Source organism: Haliotis rufescens, unplaced genomic scaffold, assembly GCF_023055435.1.
Source record: "Haliotis rufescens isolate VD_foot unplaced genomic scaffold, xgHalRufe1.0.p SCAF_8, whole genome shotgun sequence".
Classification (NCBI taxonomy): Eukaryota; Metazoa; Mollusca; class Gastropoda; order Lepetellida; family Haliotidae; genus Haliotis; species Haliotis rufescens.
The window spans coordinates 26230163-26247437 of NW_025964372.1; the positions used below are offsets into that span (position 1 = coordinate 26230163).

A 17275-nucleotide genomic window follows, 5' to 3' on the forward strand; every position below is an offset into this window, starting at 1 on the left:
AATTACCTGAGCAGAATATGTCCCTTTTAAGAATAATAATAAAATCGAAAAAAAAACCACTTTCCATATTCACAAGAAATCTCTGCAAAAAGCAGAGTCGATTGTACGTTTCCTGCTATATCATGTGTTTATATGGATATAAGCATGCGTTAATGAAAATTACTATCAAATAGAGATGACACCAGGTGTTCGCGAATAGGAGAGCGTATCCTGCCCCATCAATGGCACCCGTCACAAACACATGCAAAGGCAAGTCACCTAAACAAACACTGGAACATAATATGGTACAAGTCAAAATAGGGAATTACATCGGACATAATGATGCCTGATCCAATTTTGAAATGTCCTCCACTGCCGAAGCCTCTTTGGTAGGATATATATATTTTTTAATCGAAATTTCTCGTTATTTCAATAATTTGTTCGTTTTCTCGAAATTTCGAGTTTTTTTTCGTTACTTCGATTATATTTTCGTAATTTCGATTATTTTCTAGACAGTTCGAGTATTTCTATTTTTCTCTCTCTCTCGTTATTTCAACTATTTTGTCGTAATTTATATGTCAAGTTTATCTCAGAAACACGTAAATTCAAATATTTTCTCGCTGCTTCGATTTTTCTCTCGCTATTATTATTATTTTCTCGTTATTCCAAGCTTATCTCAAACATTCGAAATTTCGTGTTTTTGAAATAAACTTGAAATAACGAGAAAACATTAGAATTTACGAGAATTTAAGTGACACCATTAGTCTTTCGTACTCCACATGTCGACCATAAACTTTTAGAAATCCATGGTCACATTTCAACATCAGAAACAATTACGTACTGAAAACCGCTAACACCAACATTTTTGCCACACAACAATACCAAAAAATTGTGATACGCCCAAAAGATGCAAGTGTTGAAATGAATAAAGTCTAATGCGAATCCGATGAACACATTTAATAACCTCCACATCGATTTCGAAACGTTTTCTAAAATAATACAGATCTAGTTGGTGTCCTTCTAATTCTCACAACCTCTTCTTTATCGAATAAAATGGCAAATCATTATTCAATGTCACAAAGAAAAGACTCAGAGTAAACTTTCCAAGAACCTGTATGTGTTTGAAGATCTTTTTTAACCGGGTGACACATTCGTAGCGCTCTGGTTGAGAACGGAATATGAAGGAACGACGGAGAAGACTCTGCGTACATATACACCAGGACTGACACGCTATCTGTGTGTAAGTAGAGTGACCCGTGAAGATCTTTTTTAACCGGGTGACACATTCGTAGCGCTCTGGTTGAGAACGGAATATGAAGGAACGACGGAGAAGACTCTGCGTACATATACACCAGGACTGACACGCTATCTGTGTGTAAGTAGAGTGACCCGTGAAGATCTTTTTTAACCGGGTGACACATTCGTAGCGCTCTGGTTGAGAACGGAATATGAAGGAACGACGGAGAAGACTCTGCGTACATATACACCAGGACTGACACGCTATCTGTGTGTAAGTAGAGTGACCCGTGAAGATCTTTTTTAACCGGGTGACACATTCGTAGCGCTCTGGTTGAGAACGGAATATGAAGGAACGACGGAGAAGACTCTGCGTACATATACACCAGGACTGACACGCTATCTGTGTGTAAGTAGAGTGACCCGTGAAGATCTTTTTTAACCGGGTGACACATTCGTAGCGCTCTGGTTGAGAACGGAATATGAAGGAACGACGGAGAAGACTCTGCGTACATATACACCAGGACTGACACGCTATCTGTGTGTAAGTAGAGTGACCCGTGAAGATCTTTTTTAACCGGGTGACACATTCGTAGCGCTCTGGTTGAGAACGGAATATGAAGGAACGACGGAGAAGACTCTGCGTACATATACACCAGGACTGACACGCTATCTGTGTGTAAGTAGAGTGACCCGTGAAGATCTTTTTTAACCGGGTGACACATTCGTAGCGCTCTGGTTGAGAACGGAATATGAAGGAACGACGGAGAAGACTCTGCGTACATATACACCAGGACTGACACGCTATCTGTGTGTAAGTAGAGTGACCCGTGAAGATCTTTTTTAACCGGGTGACACATTCGTAGCGCTCTGGTTGAGAACGGAATATGAAGGAACGACGGAGAAGACTCGCCCACATATCCACAGGGACAGACACGCTATCTGTGTGTAAGTAGAGTGACCCGTTGTTACCTATAGGTCTGCCCTATGGTCTGATGTAAAAAAACCATACAATTTCAACAACAAAACATCGGATCCGAGTGATCTAACCTATCTAAACCATGGTCAACATTCATTCAAAGAAGACCAGAAACAAAAATGTAAAATGCAGCTAACAAATCCAACCAAAAGGGCAAAACTTTTTGGCAATAAATAGAAAATGCTTTATGGCATCTACACTTCACCCAAATTCACACAAACTACTATCCATTACACGTATCTGATCGAGGTATACATTACACGGAATAATTGAATGCAGTATGTTAAATTTGAATTGTGTGTATTTATTTTTCAGTATTATTCCTCCAAGTATTTTCTATATGCTGATCTTCACTATGCAATCGATGTACAACATGTATAAGATCGAGTCTTTGAAAGGCATTTAGAAGTGATTCACATAAGGAAGAGAATATATGGATTTCAACCTCTTTATTATGAGGAACACAACGTTTCGGGGTATATGCTTACTCCTTCATCGGGTGAATGAATGCCATGAGGCAGAGAGCATATATATGTACATGTAAGGACAACAAAATTAATAAGATAACAAAAGGTGGAAACTAACTAACTCATAATAAAGAAGTTGACATCCATATATTATCTTCCTTAAGATTGTACGAATATATCGATTTGGCAGGAGATTATTTATTTTTACTCCCTAAACTTCAAGGCGAAATTTAACTCTTTCAGGAAGAACAACGTCCTTAACTAAACCAGCAGCTTTCCCTACTGCACTGTCATACACATTTGATTTCCTGGTTGTACTATTTATACCATATTGTAATGGCCCCGTCACACGTACGACAACGTTTTAGAGTAACTTGCACCGAGCGTGTAAAAGACAGTACGCCGTCAAACGTCGAGCTTTCATCGAAAAACCATGATTTTGGCGTATCCATAGCGAAAACATAGCGAGTTCACCGTATATGTAACGTATGTCTAACAAGTAAGTAGCGTATCACTGACTTATACATAAATTATGACAGCGTATAAAAGCGTATTGCCAGCGTGTGTCTGGCGTGTTCAACGTATGCCCAGCGTATGCCCAGCGTATGAGTAACGTGTTACTTACGCGCTCAGCGTAGGGGAAAGGTGCCTTAAACGGGCCCCGCGGTAGTATAACTAGTAGTGTACACCCATTCATCAAACTACCACGAAAAGCGAGAGCAGTCTAGATATGTAAAAGGTTCATACGTTCCCATACGCCGAAAATTTTGTGCATGCACAAATATGTTTTAAGTCTCGGCGTACTACAACGTATACCAGGGTGCTTTTAAAGTATACACCTTACACCTTACTTATCCATAGCGTGTTTCAGCGTAGCCTGCGTTTTGGCAAACATTCTCACACGTCGCCATACGTTACTGCTATACGTGTGACAGGGCCATTAATTCCACAAAATTCTTCCATGTCGTCATGGCAGAAGACTACATTCGTTAGCCTTCGCGAACAACTTGGGTTTGAATCCCGCTTGGAACTCACTTTTATCGTGAAATTGTTCTGTCATGATAAATGATGGGGAAAACGTAGATCCTGCTAAGTTGAATTTAACTGTATTTCCTGTAAGTTAAACTACGGTTATAAACATGCGACAATAATGTAAATTCAGCTGATTACTTAACATACATTACCCGTGAGGATCCGGCTTAAGATTGGTCTTCAACAACCTATGCTTGTCGTAAGAGGCGACTGACGGGATCGGATGGACAGACTTGGTTGATACATGTCATCGTATTCCAGTTGCGTAGATCGATGCTCATGGTGTCAATCTCTGGACTGTCTGGTCCAGACACGATTTGCTGAGTGCGGCGTTAAACAACAAACAAACAAACCTTAGGAACTTAGGCTTAGAATAGTCCTCAACTCTCCATCGCTTGTCGTTAGAGGGATCTAACCTGGATCGGATGGAAAGGAACGATGAGGTGCGCGTCATCGTTCCCTGACTAGACGTTGCTCATGATATCAACCTTTGAATTGTTTTGTCCAGATTCGATTATTTACAAACCTCTATGGTGAAGCTCGGAGATCTTAAACAAATCTTAGGGCAAAGTGCTTAATACATATCGATGACTTTGTCTTTACTCACACAACAATCGTCCAGTGATAAAAATAAGAGGGCGTTATACATAATAATGTGATGAGACACAATACTGCCATGCAGTTAGTAACCTTTAATTCCATACACAAATTATGATACATCATCAGTATATTATATATATATTCGTCAAAACAATCATCTCGTCCCATCTCATATCTAACATTGTATCAGTCGTAAGGCTCTCAATCACTTGGTTTACGGATCCAAACAACTCACAAATAATGGATGAAATTAGAAACTGCGTGATTTGATTTTCTAAAATTCCAATCCTGAGAAAAAAATCAGTTATTCGATACTGTAAGGGAAGTAACCCTTTGACTATAGTAAAAAAAAATACGCTTCATGTTATTGTTTTTTTTAATACACCGACCAACAATATTTCTAAGAAAAGACAAAGCACTTCTTAAGAGGGCTGTTTTCGTTTTTGAACATTTTATATTTTGGGCAATCATCACCATAGTTTGCTGAAACAAAATCCGTAAACCAAATAATAAATTAAGAAGTCTTAAGATCAGCCCTATGTCCAGAACATGATATTGACATCTGTTTCACCTCGTTCCATAGGTTATCGTCTAGATACTCGGCTGTCGCTCACACGTGTCCTGCACTGGTACAAACACCAGGCCAGACTGGCACTTCTTGAGGAACCCCTCCCCCCAAGCATCACACTGGATGTAGGAGTTCTTGTCGAACGGGTGTGGGAAGAACCCTGGGGTGCCAGACATGCAAGGGTTAGGCAGAGACGTGATTGCTTTACCCATTTCATCCGTGAGGTACTCATTTTCACATTGTACGATCGCCTGTCGCCAGATCTTCATCGCTGGACAAGATTCCAGATTGGAAGCATTGGGCATACCGGTGCAGTGGATGAATTTGTGGGGGTCGGGGATGTACGGATGGAAGTACAGACCTTGAGAGATGGTCTCCCCAGAGCAAGGGTTAGATGAAGACGGCAATGTTGCTGTTGAGGATGGGGTTGAAGGTGATGCTGCTGGAAGCGTCATGAAGGGTGCACCGGATGTTAGCGTGGGAGAAGTGCTTGGTCGGGGAGATGTTGGAAGTTCGCACTCTGTTATTACTGCATTAAAGACTTCTCCGAGAGGACAAAGAACAAGGTAGCTCTGCCCGTGGTTGTCACAGAGGATGAACTTGTCCTTGTCCGTCGGGTGAGGGAATCTCTGAATTGGCAGAGGGACTGGTAGGCGAATACTGCACGGGCTGTTAGGGATTGAGCCATGTTCTGAAACATTAGTAGTAGTTTATGTTATGTACGCTGAAGCAATAGTCTAGTGGTTGATGTCATGAGCAACGACCAAGGCCACTGTGGAAACATGCCACCGTCTGGTCATCATTAGTCGGCTGAGATTTTCTTCGGAGACTGGATATTTTTGGATATTTTTACAGCTCTCGGATTCTATCAAAAACAGAAATTGTCCCAGATAATTGCAAGGTGCAGTTTTGAAAAAAAATAAATTTAAGCTCATGGTTTTCCTGAAAAAATAATCAAAGCAAACACCTCCCCCCCCCCCCCCCCCCCCCCCCCAACCACCCCTTCTTCCTCTTCCTCCCTCCGGAATATCAAAGGGTAGGTCTCTTAGTAAAGCTTTCCGAAACTATTATAGTAGACTTGTGAAGGACATTTCCACAGCATCGATACCTTTCCGTGAACATCTGATATTATCCTCATTAGATAGTGGACACTTGCTTTGGGTGTGTTCGGTGTATTGCCAGACATTTCTTATGATCATGGACAGGGTGATGTCGCTCGTAGTTAGTGTCCCCGTATATATATTTAGCTGTTCTAAACAGTAATCGCCCGGAAGACAGAGGTTTTCGGACTAACAAGGTGTCTCAAAACAGGCTTTTCCGATCAGTATCATTACCTGGGACAATTAAGGACGCAAACTGACTCGCCAGCAAATCTTCAATGCGGCAGTTTCTCTGTAGTCCGTTCTCCATACAGACAAGTTGTACATCTGAAAGGAGAATATCCGAATAATCAGTTAGGTAAATTTATATATTTCCACGGTTTTCGGCCTGTTTCCAGTTGATTTTTCAAATGTTTATTGTATTTTAATGTTGCTTATGCACCAGACGTAATATTGCTAAATTTAATGTCAATCCATCTTCACTTATTCTTTTAATGAACCCATACTCACCAATTCCATACTCCACTCATTCACTCAACCATACACCTCATTCACCGTCAACTACCAAGCCAAAAATCCCACCCAAACCAACCATCCCTCCTATTCAACCTACCCACCCAATCAATCACTCCTTCCTTTCAAACGACACCACCCCAGCCCCACCCCACCCGCACCCCCTCCCTCCTCAATCAATGAATCCACCCAATTAATCATCCCTCCCCAACAATCAGCCTACATAATCAGCCAACCCAATCAATCAATCTACCAAACAACAGACTCACCTAATCAACCGTCTTACCCAATCATTCAGTCCACCTAACCAACCAAACCACTCAATCAATCAATCTACTAAACAGCAGACCACTCAATCAACCGACGCATCCAATCAATCAGTCCACCTAACCAACCAAATGGCCAACCCACCGAATCAATCTACCAACCAATAGACCCACCCAATCAACCGACGCATCCAATCAATCAGTCCCCCTAACCAACCAATCCACCCAATCAATCAATCAGTTCACCTAACCAACCAAATGGCCAACCCACCGAATCAGTCTACCAACCAACAGACCAACCTAATCAACCGATGCAACCAATCAATCAGTCCCCCTAACCAACCAACCCACCCAATCAATCAATCAGCCCACCTAACCAACAAACTGGCCAACCCACCCAATCAATCTACCAACCAACAGACCCATCCAATCAACCGACGCATCCAATCAATCAGTCCCCCTAACCAACCAACCAACCAACCCACCCAATCAATCAATCAGTCCACCTAACCAACCAACTTGCCAACCCAACGAATCAATCTACCAACCAACAGACCCACCCAATCAATCAATCAATCAATCAGCACACCTAACCAACCTATCAAACTAATCAACCCGCTCACTACTAACCTCCACAGCTCTCCACCACTGCTTTGCCAGCAGCCCCGGGCAGGTCGCTATATCCTGAGAGTTTCTGGAGGTGCACCAGACCAGACGCTGTCCCTTGAATGATGGGATCCTTAGCCGCTTCTCCGACCGCAACCACAACGACCCTCACGCCTTCGTTTTGGATTAAATGAGCTTCTCGCAGAAGCTCCACCGCATTCTGTGCCGGACTTCCAGTCACGACCACAAGAACCTTACTCGAATGTTGCCTTTCTCCATTAATGGGTTGCAACGCCTCTTCCCGAATATACTTCAGAGCCACTGCTAAGTTGGACTTGTTCCCGTAGAGAGCCTGGATGCGGATGGCGCGTTGAAGTGACTCCTGTGTATTGAAGGTGTTGAGCCAGAATCTGTTGGAGGCCTTGTCTGCATATGTCACTAAGCCTATCTGGGCAGCATCTGCGCCGATCTTGAACTGATTGGCAAATCTTGAGGCGAATTCTTTCATATTTTGGAAGTCACTTTCTGATTTATTCTTTGACGAATCGAGTAGAAGGATAATATCAGGGGTTTTATCCTGGCATTCTGTAAAAATAGAATACATGTTCACTGCGTTTAGTTTTACTCTGGCATAGTGTTAGTCATTGCTACGTGAGCATATATAACTCTCCATATACGACAACTCATGCACTCAGCTTGACGAACTCAATAGGACACGGTTCATTTGATCCAAATGGCAATGACGTTATTAATTAAATTACTTTCGGTGACGCAGTTGGGTTACGATGGCCACGGACAACCCGGTACCTTTAGACGCCTTTTACGACGGTTTGCTGGAGATCAATTATAACCCGGATTCTCACGGGGCCGTTTAGGTATTAGGATGTGGATTAAATAAGCAAAATTCGACAAAAAGGAGTGTGAGTATGCGTTTACGCCCTTTTAGCAATCTTCCAGCAATATCATGGCGGGGGACACCAGAAATGGGCTTCACACATTGTACCCATGTCGGGAGTCGAACCCGGGTCTTCGGCGTGACGAGCGAACGCTTTATCCACTGGGCTACCCGACCGCACCTCGACAAAAAGGACTTCGCCACATCTGGACCTCCTTCACCTTTCCCGTTAGTAGCATCTTACGACAAGCATGGCTTGCCGAAAGTTCAATTCTAACACGGTTCTTCACGGGGGTCCGGTTAAGTATTTGAATGGGGATTGTAATAAGCAATATTCGACATATAGGACTTCGACACATCCGAATCTCCTAGATCGGATTACTATTCAATGTCGTCCTCACCTGTCCTCTTTGAAACAGAAGGATCCACGGTGATCTTAATGTCTCCATAGCAAGACGCAAGATGGCGGTGTTCTGTGTTGACAGCCAGGGTCAAAGGTCTCTGGTCTCGGATGAAGATGGAGACGGACTGTGTTGGTGTAACAGTGTGGTTGACGTCATTTAGATCTTTGCTTGGTTGAGTACTAACGTAGCTGCCAAAGACTTCTGCCGTTCCGTTTGTCACATGTACCTGCAAATTAAGTGAAAAATGAGATTATTAACCAAGTATTTCCGTGCAATAAATATATACGAGAAACAATATTTAAGTGAACCCCCAAATTATTCAGAAATGATATGTAAAGAAATGACGATGTAGAATTCAATCTTCGTGGTAACGTCAATATCTGGTAATGCCCCGTGAGCATCGATGCAAGCACATGTTCTGCGCATACTGGATATCATACGCTGGGTTCTCTTCCGTAGTATCCTTTGCCATTCTTCTTGTAAGGCCTGCCAAAGCTGTTGCAAATTCTGGCAACGCTGAGGTCGGTTGAGAACCCTTCGGCCCAGAACACCCAAAGGAATTCAATCGGTGACATGTCTGGATATTCTTCTGCCCAAGGCATTGTTGTGACACCTTGCTGTCTCCGAAAGTCGACTGTAAGACGAGCTCTGTGAGGACGTGAGTTATGGTTGGTTGGTTTGTCGTTTAACGCCGCACTCAGCAATATTCCAGCTATATGACGGCGGTCTGTAAATAATCGAGTCTGGACCAGACAATCCAGTGATTGACATTATGGGCATCAATCCACGCAAATGGGATTGCTGTCGTGCATCAACCAAGTCAGCGAGTCTGACCACCCGATCCCGTTAGTCGCCTTTTACGACAAGCATAGTCGCCTTTTACGGCAAGCATGGGTTGCTTGAAGACCTGTTCTTCCCCGGATCTTCACGTGTCTCGTGAGTTATGATCCTGGAACTCGTCCTCATCATGACCTACGCGCTGGGCAAAGAGGGTGATCACTGGACGTTCAATTTGGTCCACATAACATTGACCGGTCATGTTCCCTTGCACGATCATCATTCCAAACACGTTGTCTACCATCTGTAAAGCGTAAACAGTACCTCGATTCATCAGAAAACATGGTGTATCTCAAATGCCGCCGTTGACGACCTCCAAACTGCTGTGCTCACTGTTGTCTGAGGCATCTGTGTGCCACAGTTCGACGCCTTCCTCAGAAAGGACGTCTTGATTTCAGATCAGCAGTTGTGAACCTTTTTTCGTATCGTTGACGTCGGATTCCTGTGGCAGCCCTGACGTTCTGGTGCAGAAATGAATCTGTTTCTCAAGCGTACATGTCGATCCTGCCCACCCGTTTTGCCGATTTCGTTCCATCAGTCGGGATATGACACGTTTAGATTCCTTCGTTGTATCCGATCGATGAACCATGTGGTTGTGACGTTTATTGGTTTGTTGTTTTACGCCGCACTCAGCAATATTCCAGCTATATGACGGCGGTCTGTAAATAATCGAGCCAGGATGTGTCATCGTGGACTGCTTGTCTTACATACCCATGAAGATCCGGGGTAGAATAGGTCTTCAGCAACCCATGCTTGCCGTAAAAGACGACTGTGCTTGTCGTAAGAGGCGACTAACGGGATCGGGTGGTCAGGCTCGCAGACCTTGTTGATGCATGTCATCGTATTCCAATTACGTGGATGGATGCTCGTGTTGTCAATCACTGGATTGTCTGGTCCAGACTCGTACATGTATGTATGTATGTATGTATGTATGTATGTATGTATGTATGTATGTATGTATGTATGTATGTGTGTGTGTGTGTATGCATGTGTGTACATGTATTCAAACCAGAATAAAACGGACTTTAACGGAGTTCACTTCATACAACGCCGAAGTTTTCAAATATAATATCAATACAATATCAAGTTGACAATGTGGTATTGTATCCGAAACGATTATCCTCGTATTTACCTTCACTGTAGCCCCAACCGAGCTGCTTTGTACTCGAACTAACACATTCGAGCCACAGGGGTATTTGTATTCACCAGGCTGTAGCCCGACCGCCACTGCAACATCCAAAACATGACTGTTAGTAACACACCCCATCCTCTTCATCTCCAGGGCTCGCATCCCCCTGGTTCCATTCCCGGGGTTCTTAGACCGCCTCCGTGGTCTAGTGGTAGAGCGTCCACCCAGAGAGCGGTAGGTCCGGGATTCGATCCCCGGCCGCGTTATACCAAAAGACGTTAAAAGTTTGAACTTGTTGTTACCCTGTCTGGCGCTCGGCTTTAAGGGGCTAAAACAAGGACTGGTCGGCTCGGAGTCAGTATACTGTGTCTGAGTGGGGCATTCGTGTTAAACTGCGGCATGGTATCTCAGTGGGCTAGCAATATATATCGGCATCAGTTCGGACTAGTACAAGCAGCCACATACACACACACACACACACACACACACACACACACACACGTACATGCACGTCGCTATATAAGTGCAATAATCTTGGACGCGACGTTAAACCCCATTTCACCTCACCTCACCCATGGTTCTTAAATTACCCGCCCTTGAGGGCTTTCGTGTCAGTCTCTATCGTAATCAATAGGACTGGCGACCATGTTGTTGACATCGCCAATCCCACATTGAGGCTGGTTTGTAACTCGCATTCTGATTGGTCCGTTAGACTTAGTAGCCTAGCAAATCAAATTAGGTGATGAAGGGCGGGTAATTCGAGATCGCTCACTTACTCTTTCCGGGGGCAGGTTGGCCAGATGTTTAAGGCGCCGCTATGCAGAGGTCCGCTCCTTGGGCACGGCAGAAACCTATAATTGCGGGTTCGAATCCCGGTTCGTACCGTTTATGTCTTTAGGGTTATCAGTACCATACCCGTGCTCGCAGGTTTCACCAAAGTGGTAAACGTCTGATATTCCAAAAGCAATATTCCAGCAGCTCCAGATTTTGCTGTCTTCATGTCAGATCAAATGTTGTTTGATCAAGGTTCCAGGATTCAGTTGGCAAGGCTGTCTCAGCTGGTTGGTTGGTTGGTTGGTTGTTTAACGCCGCACTCAGCAATATTCCAGCTATATGACGGCGTTCTGTAAATAATCGAGTCTGGACCAGACAATCCAGTGATTGATATCAAGAGCATCGATCCACACAATTGGGATTGATGACATGCTTCAACCAAGTCAGCGAGCCTGACCACCCGATCCCGTTAATCGCCTTTTACGACAAGCATAGTTGCCTTTTACAGCAAGCATGGGTTGCTGAAGACCTATTCTACCCCGGATCTTCACGGCTCAGTCGTATGAGGCACCGCAATTCGCTGTCCAGAGTTGCGTCCCTTGGGTACCCCCAAAACCTATGATTGTAGGTTCGAATCCCTGTTGACACAGATTATGTTTCTTGGTTTGTCATATACGTGCTCGTGGGTTTCACCGAAGTGGTAAACATCTGAGACCTGCATCACTTCGGGCTTTCCTCCCACATTAAGCTGACACGCCTTGATATAACTGGAATAAGTAAACTACGTTTATAACGAACCGCTTATAACGAACTGACGGATATAACGAACTGTTACTCGGTACCGTCCATTTTCTGTATAGATGTTGTGCATATGCTTATAATGAACTACGGTTATAACGAATTAAAATTAGTGGTCCCTTTCAGTTCGTTATAACCGTAGTTTACTTACTGTTCGAACCGGTGTTAACCCCAACTCACTCACTCACTTTTTCTGCTGGTATGAAAGGACATTGAAATACTGTAAAATATATATAAAACAACACAATACAGAGAACCTCACCTCTACACGATGTTCGAGCAACATATGGGTGCAAGGCCTCAAGTCTTCTAAAGTCAGCCACGGTGTAGGTGTGGGCACAGGCAGGTGCACTGGCAATCTGGCCCAGCGCGGCACTATTGAGCCCCGTCCCCACAGTGTATATAGACACGCCCTGGTTCTTCAGTGTAATTGATGCCAAGATACCCTCATAAGACATGTTCATTGGAGTGCTAGAAAACAGAATGATTGTCTTGGCAGCGTTAGTGCGAGAACCTTTGTTTGACATGAAGACTCCTGATGCCAACTGGAGAGCCTTGGGTAAATTGGCTGTCCCTTGGTTGATGGTCAAAGCGCTGATGGTGTTCAACAGGCTCTGCTTGGTCGAATAGGAGCCCAACGGGATGTCCACTTTGGGGTCAGCGCCGTAACTCTCCACTGCAATCTGGGCGTGGTCATGGTCAATGTGAAGAGATTGGATGTAATTCTTCATAAACGTGGTGATATGACCCGAGTCAAACACGGCGTTCGGGGTCGTGTCGATGAGGAAGAGAAGATCTACTTGCTCGTCCTTGTGGCAACCTGCACAACAAATCATAATATTTTAGACCCGTGAAGATTCCGGGGTAGAATAGTTCTTCAGCAACCCATGCTTGCCGTAAAAGGTGACTATGCTTGTCGTAAAAGGCGACTAACGGGATCGGGTGGTCAGGCTCGCTGACTTGGTTCATGCATGTCATCGATCCCAATTGGGTGGATCGATGCCCATGATATCAATCACTGGATTGTCTGGTCCAGACTCGATTATTTACAGACCGCCGTCATATAGCTGGAACATTGCTGAGTGCGGCGTTAGACAACTAACCAACCATAATATTTCAGGCGTTAAACCAAACTCACTCATACAGCACAGGCGGCTTCAACACCATCCTCTATGTCTCAAGGGCTCGCATTTCGGTAAAAGTACACAAACCCCTGGTTGGGAAGTTTCTTTTTTTTCGGCCATCGATCAGGCATTTGTTTGTTGTTGGTTTTTTTGTTTTTTTTGTTCTGTGTGTGTGTTTGTGTGTGTGTGAGTGTGTGTGTGTGTGTGTGTGTGGTTTGTTGTTTAACGCGGACTCAGCAATATTCCATCTATATGACGTCTGTAAATAATCGAGTCTGGACCAGACAATCCAGTGATTGACATCATGAGTTTGTTGTTGTTGTTGTTTGTTGTTTAACGCCACACTCAGCAATATTCCAGCTATATAACGGCGGTCTGTAAATAATCGAGTCTGGACCAGACAATCCAGTGATTAATATCATGAGCATCGATCCACGCGATTGGGATGGATGACATGCATCAACCAAGTCAGCGAGCCTGGCCACCCGATCCCGTTAGTTGCCTTTTTACGGCAAGCATGGGTTGCTGAAGACCTATTCTATCATGAGCAATTGGGATACGATGACATGCATCAACCACCCGATACCGTTTGTCGCCTCTTGCCACAAGCATAGTCGCCTCTTACGGTAAGCACGGGTCACTGAAGACCTATTCTACCCCGGATCGTCACGGGTTGCTTCTCTGCTCAGGAATAGGGCTTCATTTAACATTTTATACTTTGGTACAGAACTTGCAATGTTACATGCATCACTAAGAGCTTTCCGCCAACATTCCGCTGACCTACCGTGATACTGGTCAAAGGGGTATTAAATTAAACTCAATTGTCTTGACATCCTTGGAAATTCAAGCATTCATTAAAACACACACAACGTCAATGCTTTAGCGTTATTTCCGTGTAAGCAGCTGCAGGTACAACACGAATATGGAAATACAGTAAACTACGGTTATAACGAACACGCTTATAACGAACTGACGGATATAACGAACTTACTTTTTGTCCCGACTATTTGCTGTAGTTATGCTGTATATATGCTTATAACGAACTACGGTTATAACGAACTAAAATTATTAGTCCCTTTGAGTTCGTTATAACCGTAGTTAACTGTAGTTTCGGCTAATATATTTTTATTCAGACTAAATGATCAATTGCTTTGTTCCTACCTAAATCAAGTTCTTTCGAAAGGGGGACAAATGTTCCGTTTGTTCCTGTGGGTTTGTAGTGAGATTTCCAATACTGTTCTTGTTCATCGATGGCGGACGGGATAAGCCAAGGCGCTCCTTTGCCCAGGAGGTACATGGCAGCCGCAAGGCCGGAATACAGGGGTTTGCGGAGGTCAGACCAGGTCACGTTTGACCAATCAATGCCAAGCTTGTTTGTGACCGTTGCATAAAATGACTTTCCCATCTTGGTCTTTGTTTCATTGAACATTGTTTCGTCAACCTGAAATAACGGAAGCATAATGCCTACATTCACAATGTGTGTAGTGTTAAAGGTCCTGTTGGGTAGCCTAGTAGTTAAAGCGTTTGCTCGTGGGGCACAGGAGCCGAGATCAATTCCATCACGGGATCGGTGTGTGAAACTCATTTTGGTGTCCCCGTGATGATTGTATTGTTTATTTGTTGTTTTACGCCGCACTCAGCAATATTGTAGCTATATGACAGCGGTCTGTAAATAATCGAGTCTGGACCAGACACTCCAGTGATTGACATCATGAGCATCGATCTACGCAATTTGGACACGATGACATGCATCAACCAAGTCATCGCGCCTGACCACCCGATCCCGTTAGTCGCCTCTTGTGTAACAAACGATTGACCCATACAAGATTCCGGTCAGAATTTCTTAATTTTTATATCAACTGAATATCCTTACTTTACGGTTGTTCTGATAAAAAGTGATCATACTGCAAAACTTATTATTTAATTAATGTGGTATCCCTTTCGCCAAACTGAATTTCACGATTTGGAAATTTGGGATTGAGAAAAAATGATACTTATCAAGAAAGGTATTCATACACAATCCCATTTACTAAACTTGTCCTAATAATGAAACTGCAGCATACACTCCAATGCGCTTTGATTTCTAAACTCAAATGAGTAACGTGAGTTTCACGCCGCTTTGAAAACGATTCCATTGATGATACCTGTCGGTGTTGTGTAGTGCAAAGGGTTTTGGATCTGAGACGTTTACCAGTAATTCCATTTTCTAAAGGTAAGAGAGACCCATGAAGATCCCGGGGTAGAATAGGTCTTCAGCAACCCATGCTTGCCGTAAAAGGCGTCTATGCTTGTCGTAAAAGGCGACTAACGGGATCGGGTGGTCAGGCTCGCTGACTTGGTTGATACATGTCATCGATCCCAGTTGCGTGGATCGATGCTCATGATGTCAATCACTGGATTGTCTGGTCCAGACTCGATTATTTTACAGACCGCCGTCATATAGCTGGAATATTGCTGAGTGCAGCGTTAAACAACAAACAAGCAAACAAACAAAAAAGGTAAGAGACTCCTACGTATGTCTCTGACTTGTCACAGTGAAACAGTTTGATCAATTGACTCTAGTCTTTACGGATCCGGGGGCACGGGTGGCCCAGTCGTCTAAGGCGCCGCGATTCGCTGTGCAGAGTTGCGTCCCTTGGGCACGCCAGAAACCTATTATTGTGGGTTCGAATCCCGGTTCGCCCCGATTATGTATTTAGGTTTGTCAACCCCATACCTGTATGGAGAACATATATATATATATATGTACCTGTAAGAACAACAAGAGTTCTTACAGGTACATATATATATATTCTCTGCCTCATAGCATATATTTACCTGACGAAGGAATACACATATACTCCGCTCGTCACGATATGGCTGAAAATTTGCCGATGTGACGTTAAATATTAACTCACTCACTTACATAAAAACGTTGTGTTCCTCATTAAAGAGACGTTGACATCCATAAATTCTCTTCCTTATGTGTATCACTTCAAAATGCCTTTCAGAGACTTATCACAGTATAAGTACACACATTATTATCCTTATTAACCTACCTGCCATATCCCCCCGTTATACCCATCACGGTATGTTTTAGGGCTGGCGCCATCTTTGGACTCGACGTAGGCAATTCGTCTCAGAAACAGCTTATCATCGGGGAAAATGCATGCGTCTCGCAGTGCACTCATCACGCCCTCGACGACATCAGACCCATACGTACCATTCTCTCGGGTCCGATCTCTCTGACACCTTACAGCTGCAAAAAATACAAAAAATAACCCTATTCCGAATTTCATATTTAACATATTCCTCGAATGGTTCAAGTTGAAATAAGAGTCCCCGCGTCTTCTGGTTGATGCCTCTGTCACGATCTATGTTGTACCGTTTCACGCCCCACAGTGCACAATGTGAATGACAACTCTTCCTTGTTATCAGTTTAAAATCAGTGTTTGAACTTGTCCAGCTGAGTATTCACCTTCTTCAGAACAACACAGCTTTTAAAGTTCTTTGTATCCGGCTTGCCAGGTATGGTGTTCTGCGTTGGAATAAACTGACATGAACTGCAGGCAGTGTTCCTGGCAACGACAATTGTCTTTGGCACGGCGCCCTTTTGGGGTCCGTCTCCGGGTGCATTCCTGTTCGCTGAAATCACATACTTCGTGTATATCGCTCCATAAAGAGGTCAACCTATTTATTTACACGGCAAATATTATAGATAGATGCATATGGTCACAGTGATGCATTTCGTTTTAGCATAGATATGGTATCACCTTTAACAATGCAGCTGGTATATAAGGCCATTGTATATTAATTCTTAGATTTACCAACTACACCTGTGAACATCCGGGTTAGAATTGGTCTTCAGGCCAATGCTTGTCGTGATAGGTGACTAACGGGATCTCATATCGTATCCCATTTGCGTCGATCGAGACCCGTGAAGATCCGGGGTAGAATAGGTCTTCAGCAACCCATGCTTGCCGTAAAAG

General features: G+C 43.8%; 1 protein-coding gene across 1 annotated transcript in view; it reads right to left on the reverse strand.

Annotated features, from left to right (window-relative positions):
• The window catches only part of LOC124143444, a 36879-nt gene extending 19945 nt beyond the window's left edge, over window positions 1–16934 (reverse strand). The window contains exons 1-8 of the mRNA XM_048389755.1: window positions 16346–16934; window positions 14469–14748; window positions 12446–13003; window positions 10615–10709; window positions 8643–8871; window positions 7371–7931; window positions 6196–6288; window positions 4893–5552 (exon numbers count right to left, since the gene is read on the reverse strand). Of these exons, the coding sequence (XP_048245712.1) occupies window positions 4893–5552; window positions 6196–6288; window positions 7371–7931; window positions 8643–8871; window positions 10615–10709; window positions 12446–13003; window positions 14469–14748; window positions 16346–16594 (2725 nt within the window). The 5' untranslated portion in view covers window positions 16595–16934. The remainder of the gene's footprint in view (window positions 1–4892; window positions 5553–6195; window positions 6289–7370; window positions 7932–8642; window positions 8872–10614; window positions 10710–12445; window positions 13004–14468; window positions 14749–16345) is intronic.
• Between the last annotated feature and the right edge of the window lie 341 nt (window positions 16935–17275).